General features: G+C 40.8%; 1 protein-coding gene across 1 annotated transcript in view; it reads right to left on the bottom strand.

Annotated features, from left to right (window-relative positions):
• Positions 1-20,759, bottom strand: part of STX8 (syntaxin 8) — a 316,569-nt gene that overhangs the window by 273,828 nt on the left and 21,982 nt on the right. Inside the window, exon 4 of the mRNA XM_017531449.1 lies at positions 15,399-15,509. Within this exon, the coding sequence (XP_017386938.1) occupies positions 15,399-15,509 (111 nt within the window). The remainder of the gene's footprint in view (positions 1-15,398; positions 15,510-20,759) is intronic.

Raw genomic sequence — 20,759 nt, 5'->3', positions numbered from 1 at the left:
AAAAAAAAAAAAAAAGTAAGAATAGGAAATAAAAACTAAAATCAAGAAAAGCCAAAAATCAAGCACATTTTTCCAGAGGGAAAGCGCAATACAAGGGAAAATATGAAAGAAAAAGGTAAGAAAAGAAGGTGAAAGAGAGAGAAAGAAGAATAAACAAAGTGGGGATTGGGCTGAGTCTACAGAGTCATTAAGGGGGAAGTATAAAAATGACAAACAGGCTTACAGTTTCAAGAGGGAAGAGGGAAAAGCTCACAGAAAGAACTGGAAGGTGATACAATTCATTTCCTGAAGTTGAAAAGGATTAATAAAAGCACTCTTAACATTCTGTCTTAACTTTAAAGGGAGAAAAACCCTAACTTTTCAAAATCTAGCAGCCGGGATGGGCTGTTTGTCTTTCTGTTGACTTACATCTCCATCTTGTGGTCTGTTCATGACATAGCTCTGTGTGTGTGTGTGTGTGTGTGTGTGCACATAAGTGTATACGTATGTAGACAAATATAACCATATACACTCACAAGTGTAATACATGTATATAAATGTATATATTTGTACTCACATATTCTTTAATTCAAGTCGAACATACAAAAGAAAAATCCCAAGTGTACCGCTCAAAGATGATTCACAAAGTGAATACCCGCAGTTAACCACTACGCAAGAAACAGAGTATGCCCAGAACCCCAGGAACCCTGTAATACACCCTTCTAGTCACTGCTTCCCCCAAAGGGAACCACTTTCATGATTTCTGACACTGTAAGTCTCACCTTTATAGGAATGGCACCATACAGTATGAACTGTGTAAACTCTTCTGTCTGGCTTAGTCCACATGATGTTTGAGATCTATCCACAGTGTGGTGCATAGTTGTAGACTGTTAATTCTCATTTGCTGTGTGACATCACTGTATGAATATGCCATAATGTATTTATTCATTATACTGTAGATGTTCACTGGGTTATTTCCAAGTGGGACTGCTAAGAAAAGCACTGTAAACAGAGACACTTATAGTCCCAACTACTCTGGAGGCTAAAGTGGGAGAATCGCATGAGCCCAGGAGCTTGAGGCTATGATTGCATCTGCACACTATGATTGCATCTGTGAATAGCCACTGTACTCTAGCCTGGGCAACATAGCAAGACCCTGTCTCTAAAAAAGAAAAAAACAGAAAAAAAAAAAATAGCACTGCTATAAACATTCTTGTACATGTCTTTTGTATAGTTCTATTTCAGCAAATACGGTTTTCCGAAGAGGTTGTACAATTCACAGATCCAGCAGTAGTATATGAGAACTCCAGCTGCTCCACATCCTAGCAACACTTGATATGCCCATCATTTTAATTTTAGCCATTCTTGTAGTATAATGGTATGACATCATGACTATAGTTTGCAATTACCTGATGACTAGTGAAGCTGAACACCTTTTCATATGTTCATCAGCCATTGAATATTCTCTTTTGTGAAATTCAAGTCTTTTGCCTATGTTTTTCTAAGAGGTTGATTGCCTTTTTCTTGATTTATAGGGGTTCTTCACATATCCAAGATACATTTCCTATGTCAAATATTAATATATGCGCTGCAAACACAGGTTTTCATTCTGTAGGTTATCTTTCAATCTTTGTGATATCTTTTGATAAAAATAATTTTTTATTTTAATGAAATCCAACTTATCACTTGTTTCCTTTATGGTTAGTGCTTTTTGTGGCCTGTTTAAGAAATCTTTGCTTATCCCAAGATCATAAAAATGTTCTCTTGTTTTCTTGTAGAAGCTCTCTGGTTCAACCCTTCACATTTAGATCTACAATCCTTTTGGAATTGATTTCTTATGTAGAGTGATAGCAGAAGCCAAGGTTCATTTGTTCCATGTGGATATCCAGTTGTTGACACAATGCCATTTATTGAAAAGACTACGCCATGCACATAAATCAGATGACAATATGTGTGTGAGACTGCTTCTGAACTCTCTATTTTGTTCCACTGTTTTATTTGCGTATCCTTGAGCTGACACCATACTACAACTTCATGGTGAGTCTGGATAACTGGTCATGTGAGTTCTCCGGCCTTTGTATTCTTCAAAATTGTCTCAGCTCTTCTTGTCTCTTTGCATTACCACATGAACAGTGGCTGCATTCAGCTTCTCAAGTGACAAAACAGGAACAAAAAACTGGCTGGGTGCTATAAGTGGGTTTGCTCTAAATCTATAAATCAATCTTGAGGAAACTGGCAACTTTACAATATTGAGTCTCCAATCTCTGAATGCGGCGCAGAGACTGAAGAGATCTAAACATCTTAAGACTCCATTCTGACTTATTCAAAGGTTCACTTTCCAGTTTGTTACCTATACTCCGAAAATATTACAGATAATACGGTATTTTGAGAGAGAGAGAGACCGTATTTTCTCATAACTTCCATTATAGTATACTGTTATAACTGCTCTATTTTACTATTAGTTATTGATGGTAATCTCTTACTGTTTCTAATTTATAAATTAAACTTTACCATGGGTGTGTATTTACAGGTAAAAACACAGCATATATGGGGTTCAGTACTACCCAAGCTTTCAGGAATCCACTGAGGATCTTGGAACGTGCCCTCTGCACTTAAGCAGGGGACTACTCTATATTTATCTATTTGGCTTTATTTAATTTCTCTAAATAATGTTTTATAGTTTTCAGTGTAAAGTCTCATACAGCTTTCATTTTACTTATTTCTACAGATCTCACATACATCTTTCATTTTATTTATTTCTACAGAGTTCACGTTTTTTTAAAAAACTACTATGATAGCATCCTTAAAATTTTTGTCATTTGATTTTTCTTTGTTGCCTAGCTTTAAAAACCCTCTGAGGAGAGAAACTATCAGGTTGCTGCTGCTCGTGTGTGGTCATGCTATGCTTCATTCTATTCTGCACAGTAATAGCTGGATACCTTTCTTGACTTGATCAATGACGTGGAGTTGCAATGACCATTTGTTCAGATCTCAAGGTCTCTGGTTTTATTTGCTAGATCAGCCATCCACACAGATAATCTTTCTTTAAATTTAATCTCTATTTGGAAGTCAGGCTGCTAATAGAGCTTCCTTCCTATCCCATGGTGGGGGGAAAAGAAATCCAAACTAAGTGGCTACAGAGATCTCTTCTGGTGATAATCAGCCTTATCAGTACATACATAACCTAAAAATTTCAAATAACTACACAGTCAAGTTCTAAGGTAGTTTCAAGATACTTAAGGGTATGACTTTAAGGCCTCTACTCCGTCATCTCTAAGATACGCTGTTAGGCAAAAGAGAAGATGTGCAGTAAAGAATGTATATTACATTATAATTCCTGTCCCGTGCATGTATCCTTGGATATGTGTAGAATCCCTCTGGAAGGACACACACACTGAAACCTATTAAAAGCGGCTGCTTCTGGGGAAGGAAATTGTATGTGAGAAGTAGAGGGAGCCTGAATATTCATTGATTACGCTTTTGTGCAGTTTAATAATATAACATTTTACTTTAAAAATAAATTCACATTTTTAAGAATTCTTCAAAAACAAATATTCATTCCCATAAACCACTGGAATGATCAACATTTTGGCCTGGCACTATCAAGCAAACCGCCTCTTCCACCAAGAAGAGTCACAAAAAAACACTTCATCATATGACATATCTAGTTTTTCTCTCCAAGAAAACATGGTCACTATATACATTACATGGCTGGTATCAGACCACTAGTTAAGAATATTACCCTAAGCATTCTGCTTCAAGCATCACCTTCAAGATACACTGTGAAGCAAAGAAGATGATGCGCCATTAAGACTGCAAAAAATGTGCTAAGGCAACATACATTCCAGATTTTTCTGATCAGTTCCTATTTCAAATACTCCCTATGTTATACTATCAGTCCTTGCACCAAATTATCTATTAACATTTCTCCAGATGTGTAGACAAAGTCAAAAGCTATTACTTCTCAAAATAGAATTAAACAAGAATTAACAAAAAAAATACAAGATTATCTGTCTGTAGAAGAAACCACCAGCTCTATGAAACTGTATAAATGTGTCATGTTAAAACTGCATGCAGGCCAGGCGCAGTGGCTTCTGCCTTGTAATCCCAGCACTTTGGGAGGCTAAGGTGGGCAGATCATCTGAGGTCAGGAGTTCCAGACCAGCCTGACCAACATCGTGAAACCCTGTCTCTACTAAAAATACAAAATTACCCGGGCATGGTAGTATGTGCCTGTAATCCCAGCTACTCAGGAAATTGAAGCAGGAGAATTGTTGGAACCTCGGAGGCAGAGGCTTCAGTAAGCCAAGATAGCACCACTGCACTCCAGCCTGGGCGACAGAGCAAGACTCCATCTCAAAACAAAAACAAAAACAAGCAAACGAAAACTCCTTGCACTTCAAAAGTACTTCTCTTAAACCTCTTCAGGAAGACAAGTGGTAGGTGTACACATCCCAGCTTCTTTAAAAAGTGAATTGGAGATTTCAAGTAATGACTTAGGTTCACTTGAGCCTAAATAAAATAATCCCTCAAAAAAAGGCCACTGAGTTACTACCTCTCTGGGATTTCAATAAAAGGAGAATTAACAAGAAATGAAGGTTCTTAATGAGGTCAAAGAATTGAAACTTGGGTCTCTGGTTCCTCAAGAAACTTCAAGAAGAGAGAGATTGTTACTTAGGGAGGTGCAGAGAAGAGTTGAAACACACACTACAACTTGCCTACCCCACATCATTATGCCTCACCTTCCTTGTTATCAGAACCTCAATTTTGTTCAGGGCTCCACTGCTCAGAGACGATAACTTTATCCTCACCCTCAGCTCAAGAATCTCTCTCTCCTGAACAAACCAAGCCAATCACAGCAACTCCAATCTCCCATAGTTTCTGGTATAACATGGTCATGTGGTACAGTAATCTATTTCTATTTTGAGTCAAAGTCAATTAGGGAGCCAGGAAGCTTTAAAAACAAGTAACTGAAAAATACAAAACAAGTCAACAGAAAAAAAATGCTGAAAGCTATTAGAGAATCAAGAAAGTGGCTTTAATATTAATAGCAGACATTATCAACAGCTTTCATATAAACAACAACAGAAAAGCACACTTAAAAAACCCAAATTTAAAACAGCCACCAAAAAGATTTTAAAAAACAAATAAATTTAACCAAACATGTTACACTTTTTTGAAGAAAACATTACTCAAAGACCTGAAAACTGCTTTGGAGAAACAAAAAAAAAGTCCCATGATTTTGGATGAGAAAATTCAACATTGTAAAGGATTTCAAGATTTAACAGAATCCCATTAAAAAAAAAAACAAAAAGCAGTTGCTCTCTCTTTTGGAATTACATTAACTGATTCCAGTATTCCTGTTTAAAAAATAAGCAAAACTCGGCTGGGTGTGGTGGCTCACTCCTGTAATCCCAGCACTTTGGGAAGCCAAGGCAGGTGGATCACAAGGTCAAGGGATCGAGACCAGCCTGGCCAACACGGTGAAACCCTGTCTCTACTAAAAATACAAAAAGTAGCCGGGTATGGTGGCGCACACCTGTAGTTCCAAGCTACTTGGGAGGCTGAGGTAGGAGAATTGCTTGACCCTAGGAGGCAGAGGTTGCAGTGAGATGAGATCGCGCCACTGTGCAGCCTGGCCACAAAAAAAAAAAAAAAAAAAAAAAAAAGAAGTGTAATGGTAGATTCGTCCTATCATGTATTAAAACTTAAAGCCTCCATATTTTAGAAAATGTGGTACTAGCACATAAGTAGACAGAAGGACCAATGGAACACATTACAAAGACCAGAAATAGATCAAAATACATATGGGAATCTATTCTATGATAATGCAGCATCTTACATTTGAAGATGAGAAGATGAACTACTAAGTAAAAAATATAGTCATTCACAAAAATAGGATAGAGCCAAGTAGGAAAAAAGTAGGATTCATACTCTTCACCAGTTAAATTCCAAATGGATCAAAGCTTTAACAATTGTAAAACCACAAAAGTACCAGAAAAAACCGCAGGAGAATTTCTTTATAACCTTGATTCACTATAGTTATATATAATAATTACATAATACTCTACTAAGATATTATACTACATAAAACTCTCTTTATATGTTAGTTTGGAGTACGATACAAAAGTTTAACAGCGTTCTTTGGGAAAAACCGTTGGGAAACAGACACTCCCATAAATTGCTGGCACAAGCCTAGACTGGATCTACCCCACTAGAAAATAATGTGTGAAATGCTATCAAAATTATAAATGCACATACCTTTTCACCCAGCCATCCTACTTCTAAGAACTTACACAGAGATATACTTTCACATATGTGAAATCCCTCACTACTATATTTTTATAATAGAAAAAGACCGAAAACAATATTCATATATATGAGACTAGTTAAATAAATGACAGTAAATGCATACAATGAAATATTATAAGGCTACAAAAACTAATGACAAAACCTTATGTCACAACTGGGAAAATCTCCAAGATATTTGATCAGGTGACACAAGAACGTTGTAGAATGCTATGTATATGTTACCATTTGTGTAAAAGATGGAGGGAAACAGTATATGCATATTTGCTGGTATGCACTTAAGAGAACCCTGGAAGGATATGCCAAAAAATTATGGAGAGCTATTACTTATGCAGAGGAGGAGGAGATGTAGTGGAAAGATTTTCACTGAATCCTGTTAAATGCTTTGTAGATGTCTTAGCCATATGAATTACATGACTTATGCAAAACACATTCTCCTTTCTCTTCTATGGTTATGCCTGGAGCGTGGCTAGGAACTGCTATAGCTTTTCTGAGACCACGAGAGGAGTCACTATGAAGGGAAAGCCAACACTGGGAGGTGAAGTAAATGAAGAGACAGCAAGAACCGGAAGCCTTGACGGCAACATTGGGCTGTCAATCAACCCTCTCATTTCTCTAACTTGCAACTTATTTCATGGGACATTTTTCCCTATTGAAGCCATTTTGAGTAGGGTCATCTGCTACATGTGGTTGAGGGCATCCAACTGCTACACTAGTCTAGGGAGCTAAAGCTGGGCACCCCCTTAACAGACGTTGGCCACAGTGGGTCAGGACAATAAGCACGACCTTCTTTTCCAGGCTCCTTTGTCCTCCTCCCCCAACTGCTGAAGAAACAACCTTCCCTTCCGGTCTTCATCACACTTCTACACCCATTTGCACTAAATTCACTGTGCTGTGATCTCTTTTTGTGTACATTTCGTTTGTCATTTATAATGCCTATTCTTGCAGAGTTCAGTTCCTTGACATTTATAATGCCCAGGGAACTGAACTCTGCAAGAATGGGCATTATAAATGACAAATTAATATGAATCCCCCCATGGGCACCTCTTAGCCCACCTTGCGTGGCTTCAGTAAGTTCTGATTCTAATCTTTGCCAAAGAAGAAAGCAGCAAGACTAAAGCTATTTGTCTTTCCATCAAACTGCCTAAAATAATCAGGGAGGCAGAGACAAAGCTCTGTGCTTTACCAGGCCCTCTTCTTGAGTGTACAGAAAGATGACATTCCCCAGTTGCCCTCACAGCTAGGCTGGTGCCACATAACTAGTTATGGCCAAGGGGCTGAGTGTGTGAAACTTGCAGACCTAAGCACAGAAGACGGATGTGAGTTCTCCACACCCTCATTCCTCTCCAGTCATGGGGAACACGGAGGCCTTGTGTCAACCCTAAGAAAGAAGCAACCTGAATCTTGGAGTCACCTTTACGTGACAGACTTTACATGAGGCAGGCAAAAAAAGCTTTCACGTATTAAAAGTGTGACATTCTCGGCGGGGCACAGGGGGTCACGCCTGTAATTCCAGCACTTTGAGAGGTCGAGGTGAGTAGATCATGAGGTCAAGAGATTGAGACCATCTTGGCCAACATGGTGAAACCCCATCTCTACTAAAAATACAAAAAGGAGCTGGGCGTGGTGGTGCGTGCCTGTAGTCCCAGCTACAAGGGAGGCTGAGGCAGGAGAATCGCTTGAACCCAGGAGTCAGAGGTTGCAGTGAGCCGAGATCGTGCCACTACACTCCAGCCTGGTGACAGGGCGAGACTCTGTCTCAAAAAAAATAGAAAAAAGAAAAAAAGTGTGACATTCTCAGGTTTGTTAACAGAACACAGTCTATCACAGCCTGGCTCAGTCAACCTTTCTGTCAACAAAAATGTGCTGAATTAAAAACACACCTGCTGTCTACCCAACTCTGGGCTGGATGTTAAGGAAGATACAGAAAAGTGTGTGAAGATGCTCATTCACTGAGCATTATTTATTAAAAATTGTGCTAGGCTTTTTAGTCTTTGTCCTTGAGGTATTTAATATCTAAATCAGGAGATAAAATATACACTTGCAAAAAAGAAAAAAAGAAAAATTGTTAAGTATTAACCATATGGTCTCCCTAGCTAAATCAGCTTCCCACTAATATATTCTCAAAACACAATATATTTTTTTGAATTTATTTTACTGATTGTATGATTTTTTATTTCATGTTTGTCTCTCTCCCTGGACTGTACATAGCTCAACTGCAAAAAGCAGGTGTTTTCATTGTTTGGGTTTTTTTACCATTACATTTCCAGTACATGTGTATAGCACATAGTAGGCACTCAATAAAGACCTACTTAATGAAGGTAGGTTTGCTTCACCACATTTTTGCTTCCTTACCTACTTTTCATTAAACTAGGAAACTGTAATATTATTAACTGTACTTAATAATTCCTTGGGGTTTGACTATCCCTACACTCGCTTAGGACAAAGCAAATCTGTACCGACTTCAGCACACCCTTGCATGTCAGAAAAGCTAGGAAGTCACTGTATTTTAGGGGCATAAATAAAAGACAGAGGCCAGGTGCGGTGGCTCATGTCTGTAATCCCAGCACTTTGGAAGGCCGAGGTGGGCAGATCACCAGAGGCTAGGAGTTCAAGACCAGCCTGGCCAACATGGTGAAACCCGCTCTACTAAAAATACAACACATTAGCCAGGTGTGGTGGTGTATGCCTGTAATCCCAACTACTCAGGAGACTGAGGCAGGAGAATCACTTGAACCCACGAGGCAGAGGTTGCAGTGAGCCAAGATCACGCCATTGCACTCCAGCCTGAGTGACAGAGCAAGACTTCATCTCAAAAAAGTTTTTAAAAATTCAGAAAATTTAAAATAAAAGATAAACATGTATGGCTTCTCTATTGCCTCATATGAGGGGGCTTACAATATGGATGCATATTCCTTAGCAACTTCCTTCTTCTAGAAGGGTAGCTTGGTCATGTGCTAATAACATCAAGCAATGTGAAGTATAAATCAATGATTCTTCAGGAAATCTGTGTATTACAAGGCATAAATCATCCTTCTTACAAGCCAAGATTTAAATTGAAATAAAACATTCAATGGTTTAAAATGGGGAGGAGCATTTTTCATGCTAACGTTTAGTGTAAATTTTTCTTTTGCCCATCTTGGCTGCCAATCCAGTGATACGAAATAGATATTGGAAATATCATGCTTTGTCAGTAGTGCAAGAGAAAAGCATATCTCTAAAATTAAATTTAAAAATCTGCATGCTAAGAGAATGTGGACATTTCATTATTATCTTCTTTTGATTTTAGCAATTGGTCTGCTTGTCATTATATCCTTCTTGACACAGAACTGCCACTTCAAACTCTAAACAACTTCCTTTTCCCTATAATCCTCTACATAGTTGGTGGTGTGAAGATTAAAGCTTAGCCAATTAGCCACCCACTGCAGCTGAGTTAATCACATAATCTTTGAGATGGTCACAGAGCAGTGGAGTATGCAATGTTTTCTTCTTTTTCTTTTTACAGACAAAGATTTAACTAATTGTGAGATTTAGCAATGCTCTGGAATATAAAGGGCGGGAAGGTTTTAAATCTGAGGCTGTGTCATTGCTTTATGAGACAGGGCTTATCTTCTTCCAAGAGACACTGTAGCACAGAGACTTCTTTAACAAGTTTCCAAATACCCTAAATTAGTCAACCATTGCTTATTTAGACTAAGGTTTACTGCTTTAGAATAATGACCAGTAATCCGTAAGGTAAAACTAAGATTCTGTCACATGACAGCTACACATTCCATTAGGTGATTGCCATGTTAATGTCTGTTTAAAAGAAATGCTAATCCAAACTGAAGTTTGACAATACTTGACTTTCCTTAATAAGGCCACATATGAGGAGGAAGAGAAAAGAGGAGGGGAAAGAGGGATGGAAAGACTCAAGGGAATGAGGGATGGGGAGGAAAGAGAGGAAAAGGGGGTTGCACAAAGTAAACAAAGAGGGAAACAGAGGTAGGGGCTCTAGGAAGCGAGGCTCACCAGATTCCAAGCAAGTCCTGGTAAGGTAAACTGAGTTGCTAGGGAAATGCTGATTAGCAGATTAACCCCAGTTCTCTTACAGTGTGTTGTGGTCATGGTCTAGCATGAATGACAAAATGTGCCATAGTGAGCATGTCTATAACATTTCAAAGTTCTGACACGGCTTTCTGGCCACTGTGCTTCTGGAAGTCATGAATTAAGGGAAAGACACCAATCCTCCACCCCCAAAGGGACAAAGCAACCCAATGACCCTCCCAAAACCAAGAACTACAGAAGCAAAGAAAAATGTTGGAGGAATCCAGACATTAGAGAAGCAAACGAAAATACTGGAGCAGCCCAGAACTAGGAATTAACTGTGCAGAGGACTGAGGAAATCTCTGTTAGTCATGGGAGATACTACAGAAACCAACTGGCAGAGAAAGGAATGAGTTTCTCCAAAGATAGAGCTGAGCGTTCCCTAACAGTTGGTATTAGAAATGACTAAGCAACTGATCATCAGGAGGGAAGGGGACACAATCTGTGAACCCACACATGTCATGTTTACAATGGAACTAAGGTCCTCAGAGGACTAGGTCCAAGCAAGAGAACTATTAGGTATTGAGAAGTTGGGGAAAGAAGGGGAGGTCTCAAGGATGGGGATCAGGAGTAAAGAAGGCAAAAATAATACTCTTACACAGGCAGGGGAAGGAAATCAAAGACCAGCAACTCTGACCTTAAATCTAAGAAAACCGACCTCCGGCAGTTGACTCTGGCTTTAGCATTCACGCATCCATACACTTATTGCTGGTCCTCAGCAAGTCCACATACTGCCATCCTCCCTAACTAGTTGGAGCAACGCTAGCGGGGTATTTGTTCTTATGGCCCTTGAGCAGATTTCCCGGGGACTTTTCTACACGGCTTTTGAGAGTGGTTTTGTCTAGTATGACTTTTCTTATTGATCAGACTCCTCTGGAATGTCTATAGGACTTGCACTTTTTAGACAAGTGTATGTGGACACCTTCCTGTTAGGGTAATGGGACTAAAACAATCCTAGCCCAACAAGGATTCACCAATGGAAGTGAATGGGAAATTCACCTTCCAGTCCACCTACATCATTCTTCTTCCTCTTTGTATCTGCAATGATTTTCTTTCTTCATGCCACTCAATATCCAGTCGCCATGTTGGTTTCTCACTCTTGGCCAGACTCCATCGTGTCATCTGGATCAGGCCATCGCTGTCCACATCTACCTTCTTCACTCCACAGGACTCATTTCTCCTATACAGTGCTTACATTCTTTTTAAACAGAATTCTTCTAGAAGCTTATCCTACACTTCTGGTCCTGAACAGAAAAAATACACCAATATCTTTTTTTTTTTTTTTTTTTTTTGAGACAGTCTCACTCTTGTTGCCCAGCTGGAGTGCAATGGCGTGATCTCAACTCACTGCAACCTCTGCCTTCTGGGTTCAAGCCATTCTCCTGCCCCAGCCTCCCAAGTAGCTGGAATTATAGGCACCCACCACCACGCCCAGCTATTTTTTTTGTATTTTTAGTAGAGACGGGGTTGACTATGTTGGTCAGGCTGGTCTTGAACTCCTGACCTCAGGTGATCCACCCACCTTGGCCTCCCAAAGTGCTGGGATTACCGGCACGAGCCACCATGCCCAGTTGACATCAATATCTATGTCGCCCTTAGCTTCATCTTGAGAGCATGGAAATAAATCTGGCCAGTTACTTTATTTCAACCCTCAGGGCTTCGGTTACCTTTGCTTTACAGTGTCTCTCCAGTATTGTCTCTGTCCTCATGTCACCCCAGCCATTCCCCAAGAAACCGACAAGCAACAGCTTTAGTCAACCACATGGATCATCAGCCTTATATGCATGAAGAGCATAAGGCAGTTTCAGTGGCAGGACCGGAAAGGTCCTCAGAAGGCCTCCAACCAAAAAAATCACTGGACACTAACCTGCCAAACTCCCTAAACATTCCCATCAACTAATTTACTTTGGTTTAAATCCTAGGGTTTAAGGAGGTTTCATTTAAAATACCCCCAGAAGACAAGTCACTGCCAGCCATCGATTCCACTGCTAGAATTAACACGACATTGTTCACTAATAAGACAACAGGTAGCAAGCTGGGCATGGAAGGAAGCAGTCACAGAACAAATTAGATTTGGAAGGGGAGAATGGAAGGTAGAGGACCAGGTGCAGCAGAGGATGGGGTCAAACAGACCAGGTCCCTCTAGAGCACTCAGGGGCATGACAGGAGGGACAGAGGTCTTCAAAGCAAGGAAGCAGCATGAGCTTCCTCCTAGCTTGATGGAGACACAATGCTCCAGTAATAACATCTTGTATTTATAAAGGTCTTAGAGTTTACAAAGCCCATCTCATAGCAATCACTTCATCTCGTTCCTAATGAAAAATGGGCAGCATTTTTCAACACGTATCCCCAGTTGAAGGTCAATGATTTTGAAGCCCAGATGACTGAGGTGACTAGCAAGCTACAGAACTGGGTCCTTCTAGCAACTCGTCCAGCTGGTGCAGTGGTTAAGAATTCAGGGCTAAAATCCAAGCTCTGTGGCTGATTAGCTTTAGAGTCTTGAACCCTCTGAGCCTCAGTTACTACTCTTCTGTAAAATGGGATATTATAAAGAGCTCCTGGGCAAATGCACATAAAGAGCTTAGCACAATGCCTACCCTATCAAAAACAAGTAGCAGACAAAAGCTACCAGTCTCATGACTAGTATATCGTGACATAGAGCAGTCATTCTAACCCTGCCACCTACTAAAACCACCTGGCAGCCTCTCCAGCCTTACTGCTGCCTAGGCCTCACCCAAGACTATGAATCAGACTCTGCAAGTATATGGTCTAGACATTTGTATTTATTTCTTTTTTTTTTCCATTCTCTCTTGGGTGATTTTGATGCAAAATGCCACGATTAAGAATAAATGACACAGGCTGGGAGCAGTGGCTCATGCTTGTAATCCCAGCATTTTGGGAGGCCAAGGCAGGCAGATCACCTTAAGTCAGCAGTTCAAGACCAGCCTGGCCAACATAGTGAATTCCCATCTCTACTAAAAATACAAAATTAGCTGGGTGTGGTGGCGCATGCTGTAATCCCAGCTACTCAGGAGGCTGAGGCAGAAGAATCACTTGAACCTGGGAGGTGGAGGTTTCAGTGAGCTGAGATTGTGCCACTGCACTCCAGCCTGGGCAACAGAGCAAAACGCCATCTCAATAAATAAATAAATAAATAAATAAGCAAGTAAATACATAAATAATACATAGCCGTATTTCTCAAATTGTAATATGCATTCAAATCACCTGATGATCTTGTTAAAATGCAAGTTTTAATTCCATAGTTTGGGGCTGGGAAATCTGAATTTGTAACATACTAGCAGGCGAATGATGCTGACGCTGCTTATCAGCAGGTGGCACATTAAAGGACACAGAGATGATCAGAGAATAGGGGTGATAATGACAGGTAAGTGGGGACCAAAAACTAACAAAACAAAAACCACAAGGAACTAGTGGGCGAACTTAAGAGGCCCTTGGCCTAAATTCATAGGTTGGCCTCTTCAGCATCATTAAGTGACACAATTAGTGACAAGCAAAGAGCAGAGTCTGGTGCAAACCAGATGGTGCAAACCAGACTCTTCTCAAATGGGAACTATGACTATATATCACGATTGCCTCATCAATACCAAGCAGAACGGTCTGAATGCTTTGTCCCCCTTCTGACCATCATGTCCGTACATGACCCCTATGCCTTCACGAAACCAGCTCCCCGTCCTAACTATGCCCCTTATTCATTTCTCAACTAAAAAGATTCTGCCTTCAGTGTAAAGCCCCTTCTGAAAGACAGTACCTTCCATTCACCTTGGATTCCTTTGCTCACCTGTACTCTTTAACCAACCTGGACCACCACCATCATCCACTTACTTCACCCCAGCACCCTGGGACTGTATATGCCAGGGAAATAATTGGGAACCACAGTAGATTGGCCCATCACAGGCTTCTGTGTTCATTTAAACCCTGCACAGGAGACTGCCAACAGAGTATCACTCCTCCCTCGCTGCCTTGTTAGGTTCATTTCTTCACATAAGCAACTTAGCATTTAATCTACCTTCCTGTATTTCACAGTTTCTTTATGAAACCTTGGATCGCCGCTCCTGAGAAGACTGGGACCCAAGGAAAATCAGTTTCATTTTCTTCAGCTTGTCCTAGGCACTGGTTTGCAACCCCTGTTGTATATTAGAATCACCTGGGACCTCCCTGCCCCTCTGTGTCTCCACCCCAATCCCACTCCAGTTTACTTGTCCGAGGTGGAGGCTGGTAATGAATGACTAGGGTCCAAAACCACTGTCCTTGGGAAGCCATACTATTCCTACCTGGGAACTAAGTAGAAACAAGCTCCTCTCCACAGTAAATGCATCATCCCTGCATGGACTATGAGGAGAGGCGGGTTTCCACCCAAGCTCATTGCCTTCTGTGATAGTTCCCATGATGAAGCTAAGGGAGCTCTGGAAGCAGTGGGAGGCCAATTCTAAAGATGTAACAATTTACGGTTCATCAACCTCAGCCTTGGAAAGCCGGACCCGTTCTCCGGGTCTTCCAGCAGAGCTGGGTTCAGAGCAGCTGTCGGCTCTTTGAAGTGTGACTCACTCACTGGCGAAGAATGGGGAGAAGGATTCAACTGCGCAACTCCTTTGCCTCTATGAGCCCTGGACCAGTCTTATTAGGACTCATTTTTTTCAACAGGCCAATTAAAAAAAACAAAACTCCTTTGCCCACATAGATAAGTAGTGACTTCAGGAGTTAATAAGGCAGTTAACAAGGCAGAAAACTGAACCAAAGAATGCCAAAGAAATTTTCTGACTTCACCCGCAGTCTACCTTAGCGTGCTCCACCCAAGATGGGATTCAGCTGAACATACCTGGTTTACTAAATCTAGAAAATTAACAAAAACTAAGTTGAGTAGACAATTAGAGTCAAACATCATCAATGAACAGTATATATCTTAATTGATCTGATTCCTAAATTAAGCCATTGAGGAAACAGCTATAATATCCACAAAGACGTCTTCACCCACCAAGTAATCCCTGTAAATGAAAACATCCTACCTGATTAGATCTGGTTCAGCACCCTCATTCTTAAAGGATGCCAGAAGTAGTCTCTCTCGAGTTACAAGATCATCCAAGAGGTTCTGTCTTCGATCCCCTTCAAGCTGTGTGCTGCAGACATCTTGTTAAGGTCCAATGGTGAATAAATTACCTCGTTTTAACTATCACATTATTAAGTTAGCTCTTCAAGTCAGCTGTGGCTCTTACAGACTCAATCACTACCACCCAGAAGAGACTTGAGCCACTCTTGTGCTTTTCCTGCTCTGACCTTCACCTTCACCAGGGCATCAGGTAAAGGACCTTGACAGTACCATTGGAGAGGGACTTACAAACATGGACACAGATCACAACACAAGTTCTTTCACTGAGAAACATACAGGTAAAGAATACTTTCCTCCCAGTGACCACGTTTATTTATTTATTTATTTATTTTTGAGACAGAGTCTCGCTCTGTTGCCCTGGCTGGAGTGCAATGGCATGATCTTGGCTCACTGCAACCTCTGCCTCCCCGGTTCAAGGAATTCTCCTGCCACAGCCTCCCGAGTAGCTGGGATTACAGGCGCATACCACCACACCTGCCTAACTTTTGTATTTTTAGTAGAGATGGAGTTTTGCCATGTTGGCTAGGCTGGTCTCAAACTCATGACCTCAGGTGATCCATCCACCTTGGCCTCCCACAGTGCTGGGATTACAGGATAAGCCACCACACCCAGCCCTAGTGACCAAATTTAAATGACTTTTCCTGCCAATAGTGCAATCTAGCTCAGTGATTCCTTAGGTTTTGAGTTGTATGTGTCAGTGTTCCATAGTGGAACATAGTTCTATAGTTCCACTATGGAACATTGACACATATAACTCAATATCAATACCCTAAGATGCTTTGTTTAAAAAAGTGAGGGTGTTGGGGGAAAGAAGTTCTCTATATTGCCTTCTTCCATGTTAATATCTATTAACACACCTAGAATGTATTTTATAAAGTGCTACTTTATGAAACAGATTTGCTCTATAAATTGTTACCATCAGTTCACTATTTAAATACATTGCATGATCTATAAAGAAAATCACAAAGAGAATCATTTTAATGTGTGACTCTAGCAAACAGGCTAGACTAGGAGCCCCAAAGGCAGAATTGCAGCCCTGTTTTCACCACCATGATCCTGAACCACTTATTTTACCTTTTTAGATCTCTGTTTCTTTATATGTAACACCAGGTAATCTCTAACCCCTTTTCCATAACAATTTGTAAAAAATTGTTAAGGGGTTAGAAAAAATAGCCATCCTTCTAGGAAATGTAGTCTTTGGAAAGAAAGTCACAATTCACCAATAAGTGGATGGGAGTGCGGCGCATGCGCATACGCACACATGAAGCAAAAAGGGAAGTGGCGTCTGTCAACAACCCTCACCGCTTCCCTTGGACTAAATACAAAGTTTTACATACTAGCTTTCTTGATGCAAACTACACGAGTTGTTTTTTTTAGGCTGACTGGGTGTATGTGTGTGCGTGTGTTAAGAAACACTGTAAAGGAAATGTTGGAGACAACTTCTGCCATAAAAAGAATGAGTGGAGAAAGCTAACAAACACTTTTTAAATACATCTGGCTAGGCGTGGTGGCTGATGCCTGTAATCCCAGCACTTTGGGAGGGCAAGGTGGATGGATCACTTGAGGTCAGGAGTTCAAGACCAGCCTGGTCAACACGGTGAAACCCCATCTCTACTAAAAGTACAAAAATTAGCAGGGCCTGGTGGCTCACCCCTGTAATCCCAGCTACTCGGGAGGCTGAGGCAGGAGAATTGCTTGAACCCAGAAGGCAGAGGCTGTAGTGAGCAGAGATTGCACCACTGCACTCTAGCATGGGTGACAGAGCAACACCGCATCTAAAAAAAAAAAAAAAAAATCCGACACAGACATGAAAACTGAGCACAAAAATAAGCCACCTCGCCGGGCGCGGTGGGTCAAGCCTGTAATCCCAGCACTTTGGGAGGCCGAGGCGGGTGGATCACGAGGTCAAGAGATCGAGACCATCCTGGTCAACATGGTGAAACCCCGTCTCTACTAAAAATACAAAACATTAGCTGGGCATGGTGGCGCGTGCCTGTAATCCCAGCTACTCAGGATATTGAGGCAGGAGAATTGCCTGAACCCAGGAGGCGGAGGTTGCGGTGAGCCAAGATCGTGCCATTGCACTCCAGCCTGGGTAACAAGAGTGAAACTCCGTCCCAAAAAATAAAAATAAAAATAAGCCACCTCAACTCAACTTTTTTTTTTTTTGAGATGGAGTCTCACTCTGTTACCCAGGCTGGAGGAGTACAGCCGTGCAATGTCAGCTCACTGCAACTCCGCTTCCCGGGTTCATGTGATTCTCCTGTCTCAGCCTCCCAAGTAGCTTGGGCTACTGGCACATGCCATCATTCCTGGCTAATTTTTGTATTTTTAGTAGAAATGGGGTTTCACCATGTTGGTCAGGCTGGTCTCAAGCTCCCGACCTTGTGATCCACCCACCTCGGCCTCCCAAAGTGCTGGGATTACAGGCGTGAGCCACCGCGCCCGGCCGCCTCATACATTATTGAGAGGAATGCAAACAGGTTCAACCAACTGCCCGACTGCCTTCTAAATATTTAACAAAATATAAAAGGCACAGTCTTTCAACAGGCATTTCTTTGCAGATACAGTGATACAAGTACTTAGAAGCAAGGATGTACACTGAACCATTATTTATAATAGCCACATTGGAAATATCAATAAGGAAGTAGTGTATCTGCACAACGGAATGTTTTGTAGCCTTAAAAAAATAATAGGAAAGCTGTTTAGAGGACTGATCTTAATTAACATTTTTGAGCACTTACTGTTCACATGAATTATTTGACATGGAATAATCTCCAAAATACAACATTAAACCAAAAGAGGAAAACAAAAACAAAAAACAGCAGCAGCAAAAAGCTAAACAGCGAATAGTATGCTCTCACTTTGTTAAAAAAGAAATCACATCTCTATAAGTGTGTCAACAGATCAAAATCTGTGGAACAAAACGCTGGTAGTACACAAGAAACTTTTTCATTTAAATGTGTATGTGAAAACTATATAGACACAGAAAATTTCTGATACATAAACATTGCCTCTAAGGAAGGAGAACTGGGAATTAAGAGTATAAGGAATACTTATGTTTCACTGAATATTGTTTCCTTATGTTCATCTCTATCATTCACTAATAAAAACACAAGCTTCAGAACCATATGTATAGTATAATCCCTTTATAGTCAAAAGAATTTTATATTTACATATGCATATATTTCAAGCCTAGAAAAGTCTGAGATACTAGCTATTAGTCATCAACACTTAACTATGAAGAATGAGATGAGACAGGATAGAATAAGGAAGAGAAAGAGGAGTCATTGGTAACAACTAATGAGAAACGTATAGGTAGAAAGTATAATACTTTTTATAATAAAAACAATAAAGGTACATTTTTAAATCAGCAGATACTAGTTACAGATTTAAACTTATGTTAAGAATGAGCTAACAAAGAACATCAGTTTAAAAACAGTAAAACTTGATGTTTTGTAGATGAGTAACTAAAGAACAGAATCCCACTCAGTTGATGCTAGAAGAGGCCTTAAAGATCCCAATTATCTTGTTTTGCTGACCAGAAAATTAAGGGCCAGCATGGCTAAGTCACTTGGCTGGGTTAACAGAAATCTAAGCTAGAGCCCAGGTCTTTCTATCCGAGGTCAGGGCTTTTCCACCAAACGTTCTGGGGACTCCTCCACCCGGAGGTGCTGACTTAACTTTGCCACTTCTTAGGATCCTGATAAAAACAATACTGTGAGAACGAATTCAGAATATTCCGAGACTCTGTAAATCTAGAAAACAATCCAATGAGGAATACTGTGTCTCTTTATGTTTTATTTTAATATACGGAGAGAAGAGAGCATAAGGAGATGGGGACGAGGAAGATGGAATGAGAATAAATTAATGAATGGACCATCTGCATAGCAATCTTGCTATATAAGGGCTGTTAAGAGATCAAAGGAAACAATCTATACAGCATGTATGTGAACAGGTATGTAGCAGCTGTGTAAAGCAGGGTAGTGGGGAAAGGGTGTGCCTGAGTGATGCTAAGGACAAGAAGAAGGGAGGGCACATAATTAGTGGCCAGTGCCGGGGACCCCCTCTTCCACCAACCTGGTGAATAGCCAAGGTAGAAGGTCAAAGAACAGATAAAGGAAAAGAGCTAACTATCATAGTACTTTGTCATTGGCTATTCCGATTGTACATGTAATTATAGCCAATTCATGGATCTGTAAGGTTGTAAATAAAACTGGATCCTGATTTCATATTATTGATACCTACTATCAGCATGCATAAGCTCAGCTTCTCTGCTGTAACCTGGTAAGCATTTGAACCACAGATGGAGCGGGGTAAATATGCAACTGGATCCATAGGACACTTCAGCTCCTGGATTTTCTCTTATATTTGATAGAAGGCTTAAGAATTTAGGCCAGGTATGGTGGCTCATGCCTGTAATCCCAGCACTTTGGGAGGCCAAGATGGGCGGATTACCTGAGGTCAGGAGTTTGAGACCAGCCTGGCCAACAGAGTGAAACCCCCATCTCTACTAAAAATACAAAAAATTAGCTGGGTGTGGTGGTGGGTGCCTATAATCCCAGCTACTTGGGAGGCTGAGGCAGGAGAATTGCTTGAACTCAGGAGGCAGAAGTTGCAGTGAGCTGAGACTGTGCCATTGTACTCCAGCCTGGGCAACAAGAGTAAAACTCCATCTCGGGAAAAAAAAAAAATAGAATTTAGGTAAGCCTTATTTTGCAAAAGAGCTGCTCTGGAGAAGGAAGAAGTTTACAGATAGTTACTTCTCCATGCCAAAAAAAGCAGAGCTGCAAGGAAATGGTTTAAGGTTTTAGAGGTCAAAAGACTTTTCTGGCTTTCTTTTTTTAAGTCAACAAACTCTAATAAATATTTATGATGTACCAGGCCAAGTCCTTACCTTCCTCAAAGCACTGATCACATTTTGCAAGGACTATTTTAATACCATAATTGTTTGTAAGTTTTGATACAATCACCATGCATGATTAAAAACTCCATAAAGAGGGCCAGGTGAGGTGGCTCATGCCTGTAATCCCAGCACGTTGAGAGGCCAAGGTGGGTGGATCATGAGGTCAGGAGATCAAAACCATCCTGGCTAACATGGTGAAACCCTGTCTCTACTAAAAATACAAAAAAATTAGCCTGGTATGATGGTGCGCACCTGTAGTCCCAGCTACTCAGGAGGCTGAGACAGGAGAATCACTTGAACCCAGGAGGTGGAGGTTGCAGTGAGCCGAGATCACACCACCACACTCCAGTCTGG

Source organism: Cebus imitator, unplaced genomic scaffold (genome assembly GCF_001604975.1).
Source record: "Cebus imitator isolate Cc_AM_T3 unplaced genomic scaffold, Cebus_imitator-1.0 Scaffold72, whole genome shotgun sequence".
NCBI lineage: Eukaryota > Metazoa > Chordata > Mammalia > Primates > Cebidae > Cebus > Cebus imitator.
The sequence above is the reverse complement of the archived record's forward strand: the minus strand, read 5'-3'. Positions and strand labels throughout refer to the sequence as shown.